Source organism: Pezoporus wallicus, unplaced genomic scaffold (assembly GCF_028554395.1).
Source record: "Pezoporus wallicus isolate ANWC-B61680 ecotype Strahan unplaced genomic scaffold, APGP_CSIRO_Pwel_v1 contig_5767, whole genome shotgun sequence".
NCBI classification, from domain to species: Eukaryota; Metazoa; Chordata; class Aves; order Psittaciformes; family Psittacidae; genus Pezoporus; species Pezoporus wallicus.
Window position 1 is genome coordinate 9,977,896 of NW_026640599.1, and position 22,105 is coordinate 10,000,000.

Sequence of the window (22,105 nt, forward strand, 5' to 3'; positions counted from 1 at the left end):
CGGTGATACGGGCAGCCTGCGCTACCCGGCCGTCCCGGGGGCGGCGGTGCACGCGGCGGCTGCGGCGGGCGGAGCCGGCCGGCAGCCGGGCCGGGCGGGGCGGGGCGCGCCGCCGCGTCCCGAGCGCGGCCCGCGGGGCGGCCCCGGCGGGAGGCGCGGCGCTGCGCCCCGCCGCCCTGTGGTAGGCGCCGCCCGGCGTGGCCCCGCGCCCCTGTGCGGAAGGCGGCGGGGGCGCCGCGGAGGGCTTCCCGCGCCCGCCCCGCCTGCCGCGGCAGGGGGATTAGTCAGCAGTCTGCGGGCAGCCCCGCTCCCGCGCAAACTCCGCGGTGGGGGCGGGGAGCGGAGGCGCCTGCCCCTTCCCGCGGCGAGGGGCGGCGGGGCCGCGGCGGCGGGGCTGCCCCCCCCACCTGCTGTCCGCGCCGCCGCTCCGCGGCCGCGGCGAGGGGCGGCGGGTTGGCAAGTGAGGCAACGAGGCGCTGGAAACTCCTCCCGGGAACGGCGGCGTTGCGGGAGGACGAGCGCCCGAGCCGCCCCGCTCACGGAGCCAAGCGGGAGTGCACACACTCGCGCACACACACCGCGCACACCGCACGCTCGCGGCGGCGGCCCCCGGCCCCCCTCTGCCGCTGCCGGCAGTGAGGCGGCGCCCGGCGGGGCTGCCCCATGGTCTTGCGGGGGCCGTGGGGGAGCTGCGGGGGCCCCGGCGCGGCGCTCGCCCTCCTGCGCGCCCTCCGCACTAGGATGTTGCGGCAGGTCTTGCACAGGGGGCTGGGGACGTCTTTCTCCCGGCTTGGCCACTTCGTCGCCAGCCACCCAGTGTTCTTCGCCTCGGCGCCCGTGCTCATTTCAATTCTGCTGGGCGCCAGCTTCAGCCGCTACCAGGTGGAGGAGAGCGTAGAGCACCTCCTGGCCCCCACGCACAGCCTGGCCAAGATCGAGAGGAACCTGGTGGACAGCCTCTTCCCGGTGAACCGCTCCAAGCACCGTCTCTACTCCGACCTGCAGACGCCGGGAAGGTACGGCAGGGTGATCATCACCTCCTTCCGCAAGGCCAACATGTTGGACCAGCACCACACCGATCTCATCCTCAAGGTAACAGCGGCGGGTTCTTGGCCCCGGGCACCGCCACCCCCGAGCCTGGCCCGGCTCCCCGCATCCCGCCACTCCCGAGCCCTCTCTCTGCACCTACCTGGGACTGCCGGGCTCACGGACCCACCCGTGCCGAGGGTGCTGCCACCGCGGATACCCGGTCACCTCCCTGCAACAGTTGGGATGCCTGCCCGTCCCGGCAGCCGGCTCAGCGCTCCATGCCAGCGCCGGGGGCTCCGCTGCCTTTCCCTTTCCCCTCCCCTCCCCCCCCCCCCTTGTTTTTTCAGTCTTTTTCCCCTGTTGTGGTTTGACTCGCTTTGGGTGAGCGAGAAGGGCAGGCTGCTGGCTAGAATGATTTTTCGGTGCCTCTGTACTCGCCCTGCAGCCGTGTTACTGAGTTAGGGCGACTCGGGCTTTGATAAACTTCAAAAACAGTTAGGTACCAAGGTGCCAAGCTGCCTAGAACGCTTTTTGGGGGCTGCTGCTGTGCCTGGGCTGCACTTCTACCTGGAGAGGGATCACACAAAAGCCCCTTCTCACCGCTTATGAAGGCAAATGACATAATTCAGCTGATTATTTTTAGCGGGTAGTATTTTCCCCCCCTCCGCTCCCAACCCACCAGCACAGAAAATGCTGGTTTTGTAGCTGAACTAAAACGCAGCTCAGCTGTAGGTTGCAGGCATGGTGCAGCCTGCGCTGCCGGTACTAGTCAGAGCAGGCAGCGTCTTTCCCTGTCACTTGAGCGGCTCAGAGTGTGCGAGTCACAATCTCACAGGACATCTCACCGTACTAGATGTCATAACATGTCGGAAATATGCATTTTTTTTTTTGAGCTGGTACTGTAGTTTACACCCTGCTAGTTTAGCACAGCCTTGGAAGGAAAAGCAGGGAGGACAGATGCAAAACATGTCCATTAAGAGGGTCAAGTTCACCCGGGAAAAAAAGAAAGGGACATTTACAAATAACCAGAGGTGTGGCTAGCGCAGTCCTGCACGTTCTCACTGTTGCCGTGTGGAAACCCCAGAGACTCAGCATTGCTGCTTGCTTTTTCTGTTTACCCCTGAATGTCAAGCTGTCAGCCCACACAAAAAGCCAGGGTTAATTCCTTTTAATCGCTTTAGGGAGAGTCTCTTCTAAAATGGGAAAATAGATGCAATACCTATTGTAAGAGACTTTGGGGAGACCTCACTCTTTACTAAACAAGGAGATAACTATTACAGTGGGTTTATTTATATTTTATTTCCACTGTATGTACATACAGAACTATAACACAGAGCCACTTGGTATTTTGTCTTCCTTTTGACATATTACCCAATGGTAATGAGCAAACAGATTTAATGAGCATCAACTCATTAAGTACAGTAACAGAAATGTTACCGGCGAATGAGAAAACTCCAGAGAGATGATTTTCATTCCTTCATTTTCTTGTACCATGAATTGCATTCGCATCCAGTATGTGCACATTTACTCAGTCATAGGATAATAATGATAATGGATTTTTTTCTCTGTACCGCTTTCTCCAGAGATCTGTAGTTTTGTCAATAGCATAGTGGCACACAGATAAATGGTACTCAGAATCTTTCCGCAAGCGAACTTCTGCATAAGATGTATCTCATCAGCGGAAGTACTACAACTTACAAAGTTCTGTCAGTATTTAACACTTCCTCATTTTTAATAAACAATTTGCTAACAAAATGGTTATTTTTCATTTAGTGATGTAATGAACATTGCCATTTGACTGTTTACTCTTACTGTTAATCCGACATTGTCAGGCGTGTTTGATGCATTATTCCCAACTCTTTACTTATCTAATTAATTCCAGTATGTCTTGTGCAGAACAAATTATGGCCTTTGTCCTAATTATTTTTCTGTTTGTGGGCAAAGCCAGGCTCAGGCAGCTGCCTGTCCAACCCTGTGGACACCCCATGGATCAAAGCACAGGAAAAGAGGAGGGAGGACTCCTATATCCCAATATTCTTACATCTGTGGTGATGCAGGGCTACGTCATTTTGTATTAACATGGCTCACCAAGGGAAAGGTGGCCACCAACGTTTTTTTATATATGTGCAGTTGCGTGAAGGGGAGAGAGGAGCAATGGCATCCCCAGCCCCAGTCCAGAGCCAACCAACTCGAAGTGCAGTGCTTGTAAATAAGTGTCCTAGGTGAAACCATTGAGTAATCCCACCTACATTCCTGAAAATGTGGCTGTGTAGGCAGAGTCAGGGCAGAGAAGCTATACAGCAGCATTTGCTTATCTTTCCGTTCCTGGGGAAGGATGACCTTCCCAGGGGAGAGGCTTTGCTTTAGAAGAGAGGTCAGGTCGAACACTAGCTCCTCCTGAGTGGTTGTTGCTGCATCTCCACCCACTAGCAGGAGGATGGGAGACCCAGGAGGACTGTTGCCCCAAGCAGGCACCAGCTGCTCTTGCAACAGTTCTTACCTGCTGTATCCCACCTCATCAGCCAGGGAGAGGAAGGAATGAGCCTTGAACAGCTTCAGCTACCTTAGTCATGTGAGAAGATTTCCCCTGGTTTCAGCAGAGGAAGAAGTCATCTTCCAGCACTGTCTCCTTAGTAAAGCAATACAAAGTTTTGGGGTCTGAGCAGTTGAAATTGGAACGTAGCTGGCACTGTCAAAAGTTAATTAATACCCTAATCAATTAGTTAATGAAATAACTTCTTTGATGGCATCTCTAAAATACTCTGTCCAGCTTACTGCAAGTTTCTCATGGGCATGTTTCAGCCCAAGAAACTCGCTGTTACCACTATTAATGATACCCTGTTGGCTGGCTGGGAAGACATTTAGAGAAGGGCTCAGCCTCATGGCTGTCTCAGGTGTAGATCTCAAGCAGCACTCCTGGAGCAGGAGCTGCTGTAGGGCTCCCCACTGATGGCATGCATCTGCCAGCGCAACGCTGCTGGCACAAGACAGCAGCAGCCCTCTCTGAATGTACATGCTGCTCCACACAAGGTCTCTACTGCTTATTAGCAGGGAGGTGTGTGGCTGCTTTATATAATAGATTTGACTTGGAGATGATGACGAGTACATTTTTCATTGTTATTTTGTGTAAATCTCTATCCATCATTCTCGTAACACCCCATAAATGCTTAAACCATTCTAGGTCTTCCATCCCAATGTTGTGTTTGAAGGTGGCATAGTCATTTACAGAAGGAAGGCAGAAACCTAATCATGTCCTGAATCGCTGGCCTTGAATAGATGATCCAACAAAAAGCCTTCGTAGAGTCTTGGATATGCAAGAGATGCATCCTGAGACTTGAGATGCTGTGGGAGGACAATCATGAAATTTTACGCACTGCTCAACCTGCTCTGTAGCTGAGCCGGCATCTTGTGCTGTTGGTATAGGACTTTCTTCCTCCATATTTCACTCTTTCCAGAGAGAAACAGGAAGTAAAAACGCTTAACTGAATAAAGTGTGCTTTTACCTCTGTATTTCCAAGAAATACTTGGAGAAACAAGCGTAACTGGGTTATTTGGTTTGGACCATCGTGCAGAAGTTCAGATGACTCAGATTTAAAGTTTGTAGGAATAGTCAAAGCCTAAATGCCACATAAATAGTGTTAGAGCAGCCCCCCACCATTTCATTGTGGTATTTCCACTTGCAGCTAGAAACTTGGTAGGTTGAAGGCATACAGAAGCACTGGAAACGCAGGTCTAGCCAGATTTTTGAGTCCCAGAAGATATATTCTGATTTAGCCAGAATGTGAGGCACCCGTTCTTTTGAGCCTGTTCATTCCTCTATACTTACAGTGAGTTAACTGCATTATACTATAAAAGACTTTTTATTTTTTAATGAAAGGTTTCCTTTTCTTGCAGAAGAATATCCTCTCTTCCCTTTATGTTACTGTGTTTGTAACAATAACACAGTACTAATTATTTCTTTGGCAAAAACTCCACTTAAGATGACAAGATCCAAAGATGAAAAGAGATTGAAATGTAACATGCTTTACTGAAGAGGATTGTATTTGCAGTTTGCCTCTGTGAAAATCTGTAGATGAGGGTTTATTTTATTTAAAGAAACTTCTGACTACGTATTTTCAGACAGTGCTTGCACATTGCCTCTCTCATATAAACTAGCCATCAACGGATCTGGAAAACTGATTAAATATCTATTTGAACATGCAAGCAAATAGTAAAATTGCATATTTTGTTTTAAGGATACTTTTATTTAAGAACTGCACAACTTCTTTCTGCAGGACAAAACAGTTTAACTTCAAAATTTTACAGACTTCGTACTTGTTGGGGGTTTAAATTCTCTCTCTACTCCTTAATTATTATGTCCCTGCATGCTGTCTACAGTCTTCCCAGCTTTCCTCACTTATTTTCTACATGTGAGGAAACTCATGGAGGAAATAACCATATTTATGTTCCCCTGTCTGTATTTCCCACTGTGCTGCTGTGCAAACATGGCATGCTTAAGCCATTATTTTCCAAGTCGGTGGAAGTGGGTTCTGGTTGTTCAGCAGAGCCGAAAGCTGGGTCTGTCACAATCCTGGCTAACACAAGGATTTTCATTTTAAAACTTTCACTACTTCTGAATGCCTGGACACAGGCAGGCAACTGTGGGCCTACCAATAGACATAGTAGGTTTCCACCTTCTCTAGGCAGCTCCAGTACTAACAACACTTACGGGCAAGCAGTCAGCATAACAAATTTTGCTAAAAAAAAAACAAAAAATAAAGGATGAAGTAATGTCTTTACAGCAAAGCTGTAAGATGAGGGGAAGAGTCCTAATACAAGAAAAACAAGGGTGTGAAAGCAGCAGAAGTGCAACCCTGTTGTCATAGCAGCACAATGCTGCAGGGCTAAAATGTATCTTATGCGAAAACAGATGAGAATTAAGATACGCAGGTAAAATCTGGGCACAGCCAGGGAAGGGGGAAGATAAATAGCACACAGTGAGGGGAGCGTGGAAGACTGTGCAGAGACCCCCCCTGAGCTCCCGATGTCGGCAGCTCCTCAGTGTGGTTCCTGTGGGCGAGAGAGTTTGATCTCTCCTGCAGGCACTGGTCAGTGGCTGGAGCAGAAGTCCTGAAGTTGCCTGTACCTGGGAGGACAACCGCATCCCACTGGTCCCGGCCGCCCCCCTCCCCTGCTCCAGCAGTGCTGGCTCGGTTGGAGCTCCTCTGCTCTCCCTCCTGCCTTATGCCATGGTGCAATGCTTCCCTACAACCCTGCGCTCCAAGCTGCTGCCAACCAGGCAGCCCATGCTAGATGCCCAGCACCCCGTGTTGCATCCCCTTTCCTGCCTTGGAAGGTCAGATCTCACCTCGCAGCTAACAAATAGAGCGCGTGGGGGATAGATTTTCTCAGTGCATGCCTGGACAGTTTACATCATCGCTCCAGGAAAGCACAGCAAGTGGGAAAGGCATTGGAAGCTCCATGGGTCACAGCCGTCAAAACCAGGCCACTGGTGCCCCAGGCAATGCTGCAGGGCTTGAGAGAGCTGCTGGGGCTTCCCAGCAACCAGTGCTGGGCTTCCAAAAAGCTGTGGCTGTGCCTTGCCTTTTAAGTTGGGGTTTACAGCAGGAGAACTCCCTCTCTCATATTGGAAGGGAGAACCAGGAGCTGAGTCGTTAATTAACATGATGGGCTGTGACCTTGTAGCTGTTGAGGTTTCCCTGTGGTAAGGAAGGGACTGTTTTTCACACTTCTGCTGGAGGAGCCCTTGGCAAGAGCCCACACCATGACTCCAGCCCCCTGAGAAGCAGTGTGAGGGTGGAGGGGTGTTTATGGAGGGATCTGGGGCACATGGGGAAGGCCACTGGTGGTGGAACTGGTGCAAGATAAGTCGCAGAAGCAAAGTTTTCATCTTTTTTTACCATCATGAAAGGTTGATCTCAGAGGCACACACCAGCCTGCACAGTGGGGTTTCTGCTGCCCAGTCTCCCTGTCCTCCAGCAGCAGTTGGCCCAAAAAATAGAGTGGGCTTCTCTCGGTGGGACAAATTCAGACAAAATTACCATGGCAGTTGTCAGAAGTAAGACGGCATTGATTGGAAAAGCTTCTCCACTTCAGATTAGAAAAGAAAAATCATAGCTAGCAATTTTCTGTAACTACCAAGAAGGCAGATGGAAATGTAAATGCACCAACATCTGCCACTTCGAGCACTAATAGTTGTCCCTCGTTTGATGACTTGTAGTTTGAACAATTTTTAGATTTTATTTACATGAAAATTGTTTGAAGAAAATATAATTCACCATGTTTTGGACAGCTAAAAAAAGTACTAGCAAAAATACATAGCTTGCATCTTAACGTCTCTTCAGGAAACCTGATTGTAGGACTGCTAGAAAAACAGCTCAGCTACCCACAGCGATCCTCACTGCATGCTCTCCAGCTGCAACTTCCAAGGTTTATCCTGAGCTGTTAGGATCTGCTGGCTTCCTCCATTGGCTGTGTGCATGCTCTCCATCCAGAGCAACTTGGTCAGGAGGCTGCTGCTCACCAGCCCCCTTTGAACCTCTGCCATGGGTCTCAGACTGATGGCAGGGCACAGCCACATTCTGGAGCTGTCTTGCCTTCCTTCTCTGCATCTTCTTCTGATGGAAATACACCTTTAATAGTTTAATTTTGCCCATGTTTGCAGAGCCCACGTTTTCTTTTGTCAGTTAAGCTGGGAACTGTGCAAGTCTTTTCCTTCTTACAGCATTTTTACATTTTGACTGAGGCCATCTCTTGAATAAAAAAGCACTCTGCAAAGGTGCAAAATGCCAGAGATTACTGATATCATAGAAAAAAGTGGAGAAATTTATAGCTATCCATTAAAGGCTTTTTCTCCTCTTCACTTTCTTTGGCACAAGTTACCTGTAAAAATTACCCAACTAGCAAACCACCTTCACATGAAAATCATTTAAAATCATTGTCTTTGTGCTTTCTAGTTTTTTCAGTCCTGAACCCAAAACAGTGATGAGATTTTAAGCAGTAATAGTGAGTTCATTCTTCACTTTATTTTTGAGCCTTCTCAGGCTTTCCTTCATAACCATGAAATCAGACATTTTTATTTTCTTTTAATGAAAACTGAGATTATTTTCTTTTTCGTTTAAATCACAATACTCCAGGCTCCAGGGCTCAGAGGAAAAACAGACTTGGTAAAAACTGCAGTAAAAGAATTGTAGGAGGTCACAACACTGACTAGAGTGATGCTCATTTTTAATTTGAACCATCAGATGTAGACTGAAAGACTAATCGGAGTCAGATAATATTAGATAATAGCAACAACAAGAAGTAATACAGCATTACAAAGATCTTACTCCTGCGAGTAAAACATATCTATGTGCCAGATCATCCGCAGTACAGGAGGACATCCATATATCTAGCTAGTTTTGTCTAGTTGGCCATATAGTTGATAACTGTATGTCACAGTCAAGTCCCTACAATGAGTGATGTCCCCTATAAAACACACCACGTCACTACTCAGCAGCAAAACCAAACACAGTTTTGCATTATGTATGATAAGTAGAAGGTAGTTGTACACATCCTTAATATTAAAAATGGTGGCTGTGACTCTGATCCTGCAGGAGTCGGGATGTCCTTCCATGAGCTGGGAATAGGAGCTTGGCAAGACTGAAATGTCCCATTGCATGTTGTTGTCACTCTTGCCACAGAGTTTCCGTGGGAGCAAAACCGTGCCACCAGACCCACGTGGGACACCAGTGGACACTGCACTGAGTCCTCACGCCTCGTCCCACTTGCCCATAGCTTTGATGGGGGTAGCAGATTGTGTAATGTGGGTTTAAAGGATTTCTGGGATTTGACCATTTTGGAAATGAATCAGCAGTTTCTAACCCCTCCCTGCTGGGATGGGATCTGTTTACTTCACAGGGAGGCTGCAGACTTTTGTTACCTGGTTAAACTGATAGGATTCTGGGAATACTTGCTCATTTTTAAATTAAAGAAAGGACTTCTGAACAAAGGAAAGGAGCTTGAGGTGTTCCTCACCCTGTTCTTGCAGCTCCCTGGATCTTCTGCATGGACTTAAGAAAAAAAAATCAAGCTTTCCTTTCTCTCCTGAATATAAATCTCTAGGTAAAACACCTTTGCCTTCAGCTTCAGCTTTGCTGCCACAGCTGAAAGTTGTGCCAAGCTCTGTATAGGGAAGAGCTATCATCTCACAGAGCCCAGTGCAAGGCTTGGCTATCCCAGGGCAGCCAAACTGAGCCTCCTGTGAGGCTCTGGTTCCTGGCACCTGCCTTCCTCTGCTGATGGCAGAGGTAGGAGGACCAACAGCCAAAAACAGCTTGAAGAAATCTTTGCAGCCACTGCTCTCTGAGGCCCTGGAGCAAATGGCTTAGCCCAGGATAAGCGAAAGGATTTCAGCTTTTGCTTCTGGGCATACCTTCTGGGCCCACAGGGAAAAAGCCAATGAGGCAGTTCGATTTCACCACCTCTCATCTGTCAGCTGTGCCACAGGCTGAAATCTGGCTTGGTGTGGAGGCATGAAACCAGCACAGCCCTCACCTGGAGGTATTCGCTGAAAGGGATTTGTCTCCTGGTTGAAACCACCTTTCCTGCCTGTCTGAAATAAATAACCAAGTGAGGATGGGACTTAAAGTAAACAAAGACCAAGGCCAAGACATTACCAAACACAAACAGTCTGAAGGAATAGAAAACACTGTTCTAGAAATCTGTGGTATGATACAGGACACACATACACACCATTTTTGGAAGGGAGAGGGGAATTTCAAGTGATGGTCATTGTTTAAGCAATGATGAAAGGGAGAAGTGAAAGTTACTATTTCATGCCTGAGTGCTTTCAGGGACAGTGTGCCACCATGGCAAGGGAGCTTAGGCTATGCTGTGCAGTTCTCATACTGCAGTGCTCTGTCATCTCAGCAGCAAACTGCTTTTTGGTTCCTTGCACTGTTAGCTAGCTGAAAAAGCTGTGAGTGATGAGCAAGCAGTGCATGTCTCCCTTCAAGAAAAAATGTTCATTCAGCTTTTGTTATTCCTTTCAATCTCCCTTTCTTCTAATAGGATCAGTAAGGACAAGAAAACAGCTGGATAAATGAGAATCTGGTGGTCAGTCATTTGTCCCAGTATTAGGTGCCAGGTTTATTCAGAATATGGTTACTTGCCATTAAAATCTGCTGCACCGAGGAGTGCAATATGCATTGTGCATTAGCGCTTGCTAATGCTGTCCCCATCACGCAACAGCATTTACCATTTCCTGTTAACAAACTGAAGTTTCCTGGGGGACCTCCTGGTGTACCATAAGCAAAACAAACTGCAGACCGTGTAATCCCGTGAACTGGTAGGACATGCCCTTGTAACCTCTCAGACCTCCTGTTTTCTGTGGAAGGCAGTCACCCTGGGCTTTGGGTGTGAGCTCTGGATGCAAGTGGCTGCAGCTGAATCCCCAGCATGGCAGTAGAGAGGAGAGTGCCATGGGACTGCAGCTCTCAGTGCGGAAGAGGCAGCAGTCCTGCAGCACATGGGCTGCCACAGGCAAGCAAAGGGAGAGAGACAGCCTGCAGCCACACTGCAGCACGCTTCTGTCCTGCAACTGAGGTGACAGAGGGGTTTTTCCAAGGATCTTGTCTGTAAAAGCAGAGTGCAGGTGAAGTGATGCATTTGTCTTGAGGATGAAAGTCTCAGTCAGGCTTCCCAGAGCTGAGTCCTTGGGCATGCTGGGGCAGTGCTCGGCATGCTTTGCTGGAATGGAGGGAATGGCAGGTTTTCCTCCTCTTTGGCTGCTTGCCCCCAACTCAAGGCAACCAAATGTGGCCACTGGCAAGGCTCAGAGTGCATCTTATAGCTGCTTTAAACTGTACAAGCTTGCAGCCGGCTCTGGGGGCCGCTTGGCTGCTAGGATATGCCATGGTACAGAGCTGGCTGCCTGCTCCCCTTTCCTTCCCAAAGCCCCTTCGCCAGGAGGTGCGATGGTCAGGTCACCCCCACAGGTCCAGCCAGCATGGCTTTGCAGGAAGCATGGGGCCACTGCCACAGAACAGGCTCCTGCATCTGAGATGATCATTTCCAAGAAGAAATGAGTATTTTAGGTATGACATTTAGCTTCTAGCCTTTCACTAAAGATGAAGTAACAGCTGTGACACATGAGGTTATTTAATAACCTGAATATTAAAAGAAAGTGCTTCAGATGTAGAAGGAAGCAAACGCAGCAGTGAGGGAAGGTAGGTAAATAGCAAACACACATTGTTTGATAAAAGTTGCGTAACAGTTTAGTTTCTTCTGCATTGTGTCACTCAGTGGATCCTCTCTGAAGAAGTTGTATTGTGAATCTAACACAAGCAGGAATTTTTTTCTGTTCCTCCTAGTTGTCCTCAGCTGTGCTTCTTCATATGACGTCTCATTTTACAGCCATTGTCAATGAAAACCATGCAGTAGCTGCCATCGTAAAAGAATTAAAATCAGATACCTGTCTTTGATTCAGCAAATAAGGGCATTTTCCCCAAACTTTAATAATTGAATTTGTGTACCTAAACAGCATTTGCAAAGCAGAGCTTTTGCAGACACAGACGTGAAAGACAGGAGGAATTCCCCATACAGGTTCAGTTCTTTGGCATGTTCCTGAAAACCTTTTAATTTGCATAACTAACTTCCCAAATGAAACAAAAGCTCCTAATGTGTTGCACAGACAGTTACTTCTTCTCCCACCACGATTGGGAATTTTGCCTCTCACCGTGGCCAGGTACTGTGTTCTCACAGTACCTTGAAAAGATTGCTTAGTTCAGTTAATTTCTCAAACCTATCTTTCTAATGTCAATATTGAATTGTTGTTCTATCAAAAAACTAAAACTTCTCAGATGGGGAAAAATACACCCCTAAGCTAATAGAGAAACAAGTTGAGAATATAGGAATTTTGTTGTCTTTGCTTATATGATGTCATATCATCCTGAGGAACTGAGGCAACATAACTAAATTTATACCCATCACAGATTATGCAATGTCATCACAAAGCAATCAGATTCATAGTACCGTACTAATGTTGGGTTTTTTTCTATGATTGGTCATAAATACCACACAAAAGACACTATGACTATTTCATTTCATCAGATACATGATTTTGGCTGTGAAACATTTTGTCCATTGCCACCAGATGAGTATATAAGCTCTACTGCTCTCCCTGTGTTCTATTTTTTAATGAGTGTTTGTCTTCAGAAAGGAGCTGGTTCCATTAAATGTCACCTGATCCCAGCCTCTCCACTGGGCATAAGAGCCTCCGTGCCCTCTTTGTGTTACAGCAGAAAACAGTATGTGCAATTAGAAAAAAAGAAAAAAATCACATCCATGTAGCGAGTTCTCTGTGTCTTGCTCAAAATCTGAAGACATAAAATAACTATATCCCCGTTAAGGAAAAGAAATTAGAGGAGTTCTTAATTTGGCTCTTCAGCTCCCTGAAAGAGCTGTGGTCTCTCCACTTTGCAGGTAATGGAAGGCTTCTCTTTTATCAGCCCTGCTTTTGTCGCCACACCTTTGCAATGCTCCTTCCATCATTTCCCTGGGTGTAAAAGGGACCAAAGGATAAATCCATGCAGTTCTTCAGAGCAGATCTGTGATCATAGCGTCAGACGTGGCCACCCAAGCAACTGGGCTGTACAGACTGCCATGTCCACAGGGTCATTTGGAACAAGCAGCACAAGGGCTGAGCATCTCTCTGCATCGTCCCTGCTCACACCTTGAGAGGATCGCATGACTCAACAAGCCATGCACAAAGCATATATCCAGCAGCATGCAGGGGCCTCTGGCATTTGGGATGTTGAGTCCCCTCTATGTCACCTAAAAAAGGGCAGAAAGAGTCCCTTCCTGAACTTTTGTGGTTACCCACCATGAAGGACATGAAAGCCACAGGGAAAATCTGCTCAGGCTTCTGGTGCTAGTTAACATAGTCTTGGCCTCAGCAGCATCCTTATGGAAGGTCTTGGAACTCTACACAACTGGAGTGACACGGAGTTAAATGGTGGTGGTGGTGGGTGAGGCCTGTACATTTTGTAAGGAAAATGTGCAAAAAAACCCAGTTTGCACTTTGCTAATGCTCCCAACATTAGAAAATTCAATATTTTACTTTTGAAAAACATTACAACTCCACCTGTTAGGGCTATTCTTTCAGATCTTTCAGATTTCTTGCCTCTTCTGTGTTGACTAAAATGGATTCATAAAAGGTTACAAGAGTTTTCTATATTTTTTCAAGAGGTGAGGGTAATTTTTCTGCCTTCCTGATGCTCAAAAATAAGCAAATGTGCTTTAGGTCAGAGCTCAGGAATGGCAAATTTCAGAAGGTTGACAAACAACTTACAAAGGAGGCTGCACTAAGAGCTGCTAGACCAGGCAATAAGCGGTAATAACTTGCAGTCCCTAAAATTATGGGTCCTTCCCTGGTTAACTGAACCTCTCAGAGCAAGAAAACTGATGTCAGTCTCTGCCATTGCTTCCCACTCTCAGACTTGTTGAGGATTTGATGGGGGAAAGAGGGAGGGGGAAACAGGGCAAGATGAATTAATGCCAGTTATCCCTGCTACACGGACAATCTCTACACTTAGGACATGCTTCTGTAGCCTCAGAGCTAGTGCTAGTCCCCTGCTGCTGCCAGGTTGCCGGTATACCCACACAGGTGGCATCCCTGGCCCCATTACTCTTATGCCTTCTGTACCTGCAGTTTATCTGTTAGAGAGAGTAATTTGGCAATCCTGAGCACGACAGAGTCCCCGGAGATGGCCAGGCTGTAGCGCTCCCTTTGATGTTCACCCCGATCACTTGAAAGTGGAAGTCCAGGCCTTTTGAGTTTGCTTATTTAGAGAGGCCAAACGGCAGGTGTACCTGGCACAGATGCAAATCACAACCCACCAAAGTTACCAGCAAGGGATGCAAGGGAATAATCCTGCTATTTTAATGCATGTTTCCTTTTTTTGCAATGAGTGTGCTATTAATACTACAGTTACCAGAACTTCTGTTGTTGTTGCTTAGATCGAATAGGAAAGGGACGGAGGTGAGGAGCCGCTGTTGTTCTGGCTGCTGCTGCGTGAGATGCACTGATGAATAACGTATGTGATTTCTCTTTCCCTTGTAGCTGCACTCTGCTGTGACCAGGATCCAAGTTCAAAGACCTGGTTTCAATTACACGTTTGCCCATATATGTATCCTGAACAATGACAAGACATGCATAGTGGACGACATAGTGCATGTACTGGAGGAATTAAAGGCTGCTCGTTCTTCTAATCGAACTAATTTTGCAATCACTTATCCGATTACTCACTTAAAGGATGGCAGGGAAGTGTATAATGGGCATCAGCTTGGTGGGGTTACTGTGCACAGCAAAGACCGGGTGAAGTCTGCAGAAGCCATTCAGCTCACCTACTACTTGCAGGCAATCAACTCCTTGAATGACATGGTGGCAGAAAAGTGGGAATCCATTTTTTGTGACACTGTTGAACTTTTCCAGAAATCCAACAGGAAAATCAAAATGTATCCTTTCACTTCTTCTTCACTGAAGGAGGATTTCCAGAAGACAAGCAGGGTGTCAGAACGCTACCTGATCACAAGCTTGGTCCTTGTGGTCACCTTGGCCATTCTCTGCTGCTCCATGCAGGATTGTGTCCGCAGCAAACCCTGGCTTGGCCTGCTGGGATTGCTGACCGTGACCCTTGCCACCCTGACTGCAGCTGGGATCATCAATCTCACTGGTGGGAAATACAATTCCACCTTCCTGGGAATCCCCTTCGTCATGTTAGGTAACTATTTCCTATCTCCTCTCTCTTTTGTGTGTTTTGTGCCTCCCTGACGCATTTCCCAGCAAGCAGAGAAGCATCACTGCATGGCTCCCGGTGCCTCCTCCCTGCCAAATCCACACAACCTTTTTCCCTAAACCGTTTGTGCTGCGCTGGGGTGTTAAAATCATGCCTGTGGGCTCCGGTGCAGCATAGCACCCTGCTGTAGGATGCAGTGCCTGTGCAGTAGCAAGGAACAGGGATGCACAGACATGGAGAGAGGGAGCCCAGCTGCTTTTCTGTGAATGTTTGATTCTGGGTTTGGTAGCCAGCATTGGAGGGAAACATTTGTAGAAGTCCCCGTGCCACAATGACAGTGTCAGCTGTTCCAGTAACTCAAAGGGGCGCTGTGTTAGGCATGAAGAGAGCGCTGGGTCCTTCAGAGGGCAGAGCAGTGCTGTCATGGCTTGCCAGGCACCTGTCTGTGGGATAAGGGCAGTGGTCGGTTCTGGATTGCGTTTCTCCTGGTGCTCCTGTGTTGGCTGAGTGAAAGTAGGGAGGGTTTCACAACAGTGGCATGGAGAGCATTGCTTCCCTCAGTCAGAACGGCCCCGTCCACGTAGTGCCAGAACATCCCCTGGTGGAGGGCTATGAGGGGAGCACCAGTGGCCGCTCCCTGGCTCTGGTGCCAGCCGAGGCATATTCATTTTCCCGGTTGTTGTACCGCCTTCACTCACCGCAAGGTGTGGGGTAGTTTCATTTTGTTTTCTTTTCCTCAAGAGTACGAAGGAGGAGGAGAGAAGATGGTCAGCTTGCTCCCAATCCAAAACTGGTGCCCTCTCTTGTTGGCACCAGAGCATTTGTGGGGATGCCATGCATTGTATCCAAACAGGCAGGAGGACTTCACGGGAGACAAAATGAGAGCTCTGGAGAGTTCACAGCCTCTTTGTTTGTGTTTGGTTCATAACCAGTGTGAAAAGCTTTGTGAACTGTAGGTGTTTAATATGTCCTCATTCACGCCATTATTCATTTGTGGAGAATAATACATGCATTGATTTGATCACAGCTTCCCCAGCTGAAAATCAGTGCTCAGTAATACTTCAGGTTTCAAGTGTAAGAGTGTCTCCACTGACTTAGTCACATCGTGTAGTGATATGACAGATTTCAGCACAGCTATTTTTATATCCAGTGCCGTGTTCCTATGCCATGCTCATACTGTAGCTGTGGTATTGTTGCACTTTAATTAAAGACTATGCTTCAGTGCATCACACTCCCAGTTAACGTACGGAATATATTCAGTGACAAAGAGAATTCAGCTGCATTGCACTGGCTCTCATTTTCAGATGACATCCATGAAAATTAAACTGTATCATAATCTGGAGGAAATGCAGCATGAGAAAGAGTCAAAAGAAGGCTATCTTTCTGACCTATGTCTTTGGTTTCTTTTGTGGGTTTTTATGCCTGTGCATTGTTATAAAATTCAATTCCTCAAACTAAGTAGTGTATATTACATACGATATTAGGGAGGTGTGTTGCAAGAGCAGTAGAAAAGCAGTCTAAAGTCCAGCTGTACAAAATGAAAATACCTGGGGAAAGCAACTCAAAAATATGAAATATTAGCTCTGCTTAGGGGTCAAAGCATCTGCTTGCTGGTACAACCTTTCACTAATAATGACTATCTTAGATTTGAAATCCTTAAAGAATTACAGATAACTATGAAAAGTTTCACACTTCTATTTTAATGCTCCTTTAACTGCCGAGCTGTACAACCAACTCTGCTTTTCTTCTCCGTTTTTTTCCCCTTGGGTTTTTTTTTTTTTTGTCTTGCCTAATTGAAGTATTCTACTCTTACAAGGAGTAGGTTTCAAATACGGAGCTCACCTCTCACTGTGAACGAGTCAAGACAGAGCAGTCAAGCTCGTATGAATCTTGCCTGCTTCCCCAGCTACATAAAGTCTCCCAAGGAGCAGGAATCTCAACGGGTGGACAGAAGGCACTAAAGGCATACATACTGGAATTTTTAATGGGAGCTGTTTTAAACCAGCAGAGAGCTAGAAAGGGAGGGTTTCTGGGTTTTTCTCCTGCAGTGCATTTCAAAATTTATTTCATTCCTCTATGTTGTTTTGCTTATAAAGGGTGGTTTAACTCAAGGTAACTGAAGGCTGGAGACACAAACCACCTTCTGTTATGGCCCACTGAACTGCTTCCACTTAATTTCAGTGACCGTCAGATTAGATCATAGATAAACTGACCTTTAGAAAGCTAAAGGATTTCTGGCTAACAGTGTAGCCCTATTGCTATTAATCATACTCTTATGGCTAAAAGCAAAAATTAAATAGAAAAAATTACTACACTGGACACATTTCAGGCAAGGCCCCTTTACTGGTATAAATCATTAATGAAGTTTATAGCAGCTGAGGATTTTTAAGTTTTTGTCAGCATCGTGGAGCCAGGGAGACACAATCCAGACATCATCTGCTCTCTGCCACAGGGCCAGATCATGTCTTTCTTAACAGATAACTTCTCACCCTGTATTTTGTTTCCTCCTGGGCCGCTTCCCCCTGTGTTTCACTGCACTACTGCGACAGCATTTGCATCATGTCTAACCTGAATTCCCCTTTTGCAACTCAGCTGTTCTTTTGATTTATCCACTGCATCTGGAAAACTATTTTATTTTTCTTTGCATCTTTGGGACCACTCTCACTTGCCCAGTTCTATTCCCTTTCATCCCAGGTTTCCTCACGCTATGCCTACCAGACTTCCAGCAGTCTTCTTGCTTTTGGCCACTCCACATCTTCCATGGAGTGCGGTGCCTAAATCCAGGTGCAGGATTCAGGCCGAGGCTTTCAGCAGCAAGTAGAGTAGGAGGATGATTTCACACATCTTGCATATGGCACTCCTGTTCATACATCCCCATATGACATTCATCTTTTTCTCAGCAGTATGAAATGGTTAGCATTTGGTTGATGGCACATGGCAATTCACTGATTCTCCATGTCACTTTCTACCCTGTTTGCACAATTAGCTATTCCAACCAACATGTAAAAGTTTGCCTCTTCATTAAGTCCATCACTGCCCTTCCAAGATGCATTAGCTGAAGTTGGTCAGCAATGTTTTGCAATTATTCACTTTTCATACTTTCAAGAATTACTTTCTGAATAGTTTAAGTAGTTTGTCCAGTCACAAGCACATTCTGATAATTTGGGAGTATCTCTGCAAAATACTCTGTTCAAGGTGCTTTGTAATACTAGATTTTAAAAATCTGTTTTCTGTAACATCCCTTCTGCACCAATCATTTCAAAGAGCAAACAAGCTACAGTGAAGGGTACCAGCATCTGTAGGTGTTGAATCCTTAGCCTTTGCGTCAATAAGACAATTCTAAGTTACTAAATTATCAAATTGCACTATTAAGCTCAGGCTGTGTAAGTGTAGGCAGGAACATCTTTTGCCTACCAACCTGTTAAATATGACATACTGGTTTAAACGCTTCATGCTTTGGTTTTAATCACTTTCATGGTAGTTTATTCTAATTTATTTTACTTTTTAATGAAGGCAGGTTATTGTAACCCAGCTCACAAAAGGTGTCTCATTAAGTCAAATAACTCAGTCACTGATGACTGACTACTGTAACAATTTGTATGTTGTGGCAGGTTTCTTTTTAGCCCTCTCTGGTTGCTAACTGAATGGCAAAAATTGAAGCCAGCAGAGATGTTGCCAGAAATCTCTTTCCCCAGCAGGCACCAAAAGAGCAGAGGTACCCTTTGGTTATCAGCGGTCACTAGCAGAGAGGGGAGGGCAGGCTGGCTGCAGCCACTCTTTTCTCTAGGGGCATCTTGTCAAGTCAAGCTGGGAACTGTTCTTCAGCTCTGGATTTATATAGGTACTTCTAATGTGAAAGTGAAGCCTAAAACCTGCAAAACTTGGCAGGCTCTTACCATTCGTCTGGGCATATTTTGAATTAGCATATGCCTCTGGTTTTCTTTTAAACTATCATCTGCATTTTTCAGTGTGTAAACAAGAAATTTAAGGACAAGATTATTCACATGTCTAGTTCATGTGGAATCGTTTGCTGAGCAAAGACTATTCATTTTTGACCCCAAGAACCAAAAAGTTTAATTCTTCAATTTGGTTGAATTTAAAATAGCTGATTTATAGTGTCAGCTGAAAAGCAGAATGAAAATTCCGATTTCCTATCGCCTAACACATTAAAAATTACAGATGTTTGGTCTGGCACAGATGCTAATGTATTCATCATAAGTTTCCCTTCCACATTAAATGTTGTTTAATAAATGCCAATCCTTTAAAAATACCAGTTTCCTCAAAAAGAACAGTGTTACCAAACAAACCACTGGGCAGCAAGCAGCTCTGGCTGAACAAGTTCTTGGCATGACTTTTTTCACTTCCCAGAGGTGGAGCACAACATCTAACTTAGGGACTCAAACAAAAATTGCAACATTGCCCTTTCCACTGAAGAGAAAACTAGCAGTCTGTTTCCTATTCCTTCAGGAACTCCTACAGCTTATTTGGGGAGAGGCGGCTCTCTTCAGCTGCCAAATTCGTGAAAAGCATGGGCTCAGTGAAATCACGGTGGAATGCCAGGCACTGCCAGATACGGGCATACAGGGATGCAGGGCCGGCTCCACGGGCTTATATTTAGCCTCCGATGCTGGCAGGGTAAAACCAGCTAGCAGTTACGAGAGCAGATTGAGCCTGCAGCATGCTGCAGACGGAAATGATAGCCAGCCTGTGTGAAGCTCAGCAAAACAGGGATGAATGCAAATACCTGTTCTTACAACCTCACATCCCTGTCAGTACACCCTTTCTGGGAAGAGAGAAGGGGAAAATGGTCAGCAGAGCAAGTCCAGGGAGGGTTGACTGGGAAGGAGCACGTGGAAGCACGGGGAAGGACCAGGCAGGGTCCTCCTGAGGTTCAGCCACAAGTTGGGGTAAATCAGGCAGAGAAGGAGACTATACGGGGCTGGATCTGGCAGGAGCGGGCACAGGAGCAGGAGAGGTACAGAACACTTTGGGAGGTACCTCGAGGTACCGGGGCTCCTAGGAGCACCTTGCAGATGCAGGGACGCATCCATCGCTTATCAGAAACACAGACTGTTGGATACATGCCTTCCACAGTCTTTGCTGAGGGAGGGATGTGCTGGTGAAGGAGTGAGCTGAGATACCTGTCCAGGGGTTTTATGGATACAAAAAGTTGGAGCAGCAGTGATGGGATTTGAGGTCAGAGACAGTTGGGAAAGAAGGTGAGGAGGAAAACACGAGGAAACAAAAGAATAGGGGAAGTCAGTGTGTTTGATGATGAGAGTGAAAAGCACAGGAGGGCAAGAGGATTGCTAAAGGTTAGGGACCATGAAGGCAGCAAGTAACTAAACCAAGGAAAGCAGGTAACAACCAGCGTGAAAACCCTGAGAGGACAATTGTGCTTGGGCCAGAAGGTTCAGCACGTTTGCTGGAGCTGGGCTCCTTCAGTTCTCTGAAAGAATGTGCTGGTTAGGAATTGCAGCATATTCCAAATTTGTACACTCTAAAGGCATTCATTATCCTCCCTATCAAGCACCCAAGTGTTTGCTATATTCAATAAAACTGAAGTGTCAACACTGGTTACCTACAGAGAGTTTCAAAGAGAGAGAAACAGCCCTGCCATAGGTCTCCCTGGTGCCTTTCAGTCCACGCTCAAAGGTAGCATTCACACACACACGAATGTTTGACTTTGTATAGTACTTTTGCACTGATTTTCCTGTTGCGAGTTAATAAAAATGTGAAGTTTACCAAGTCTCTCTTGTTTTTTTTCCCTGAACTAAGCTTTCTCACTCTCCCTGTCCAGCTGTCCCTCTTTGTGCTGGGAAGGAGTTTGTCCTCCCTCAGCTGGCTCCCTCAGCTTCCTGCCCCCCTGCCCTTTTCTCCCATCTCATCCATCTCATTTGCAGTTTCTGGCAGCCTCCTCCAGCAGGTCTCACGCATCTCCCTGCTCCAGGCCACAGCATCTCCTTCCTGATGCCTGCATAGCTCTCTGTACCTTTTGCTTCTCCCAAGCTTCCTTCATCTTTCTCCTGTTTTCCCCATCCCTGCCAGTGTGTCCCCTCTGATTTATTTTTTTCCAATTTCTCTCCCCTCCTTCCCTCTCCTCAGCTGCAGCTCCTGCAATTTTCCCAATATTCTTCAATAACTTCCTTTGCTCACAGACAGGTCCCTACCATACCCTGCAGTTGTATCTCAGCTGCTTCAGATTTCCCAGTTTTCCACCATTCATCCTTTCCTTTTTTTCACACTGCTGAAGGACTCCAGTTGTGCCCTGGAAGTACACTTGCTTTTTTGTCACTCCATCTGCTCAGCTTTCCCAGTTCAACCCTGTACAGTTCAGTTATAGTTCTGAAACATTCTGGGTTTTGTTCTTTTCATTCTTTTTCTAACAAATAAATAAAATTACCTGGGTTTATCTACCATGAGCAGAATCCCAGGCACATCACTTTCTTCATTATTCCTCTTTCCTCTCTTTTAATGCCTCAGTCCCTCAATCTCTTCCTGAGCTCTCTAAGCAGCCATGCATGTTCTCATACGTTATCCAGCCTTTCTGTTCCTCCTGGGGAAGAAGTAGGCTCCCAGGCCACCGCTCTTCACTCAGTGCGTCAGTGAACCATCTCACCAAAGTCAGTGTTTTGTACCCTAAAGTGAGATGATTAACCACTTCCTCCACTTCCTGGTCTCCCTCTCTCTAGTTCTTCTGAAGGATGATGCCCCAAGCCCCTTGAGGAACCCAATCACCAAGAAGCCACAAATGCATGAGAAGGAAATAGTCTTGAAATAAAAATAGTGGCAGAGTATTTTAGGCACTTGTATCAGCCCTTTCCCATGCAGCACAAAACCAGCAAGTAGAGCTTGCAGCTGGCCATGCATGATGACAACAACTGATGTGTCTATGTTTCCCCTCCATCACCACAACCCCCAGTGAAATCCTTGCATGCATACATGCTTCTTGGCTTCAAAACTGTGTCCATGACTCAGTAAATATAATGCTTTTTGGAAAAGAGGAGCTGTATCTGTAGGAAGTCAATCTAGAAAACAGTTTAATACTGAAACCAAGTGCTATACAATCATTATTTCTCTTCACTGGTGGTGCTCCAGTATACACTTGTTGTACATGAAGTGTGTTAGAGGTGACACAGTACATTTAATGAGCATTCATTTATGCAAAGAGTAGCAGAAAGATGTTTTACTGTCTGCATTCTTTCAACTGCAGAGAAGTCAGTGCGTGCGATGGTTTAATGGAGGGCCTTATCAGAGATGTCCCAAACAGTAAAAGGTACTGCAAGTGTGGCTCTGAC

The 22,105-nt window shown here is 46.5% G+C and overlaps 1 protein-coding gene across 1 annotated transcript in view; it reads left to right on the forward strand.

The window, feature by feature from the left end:
- The first annotated feature begins 240 nt into the window (after window positions 1-240).
- PTCHD1 (patched domain containing 1) overlaps window positions 241-22,105 on the forward strand; it is a 34,860-nt gene continuing 12,995 nt past the window's right edge. The window contains exons 1-2 of the mRNA XM_057419526.1: window positions 241-1,092; window positions 14,132-14,792. Of these exons, the coding sequence (XP_057275509.1) occupies window positions 664-1,092; window positions 14,132-14,792 (1,090 nt within the window). The 5' untranslated portion in view covers window positions 241-663. The remainder of the gene's footprint in view (window positions 1,093-14,131; window positions 14,793-22,105) is intronic.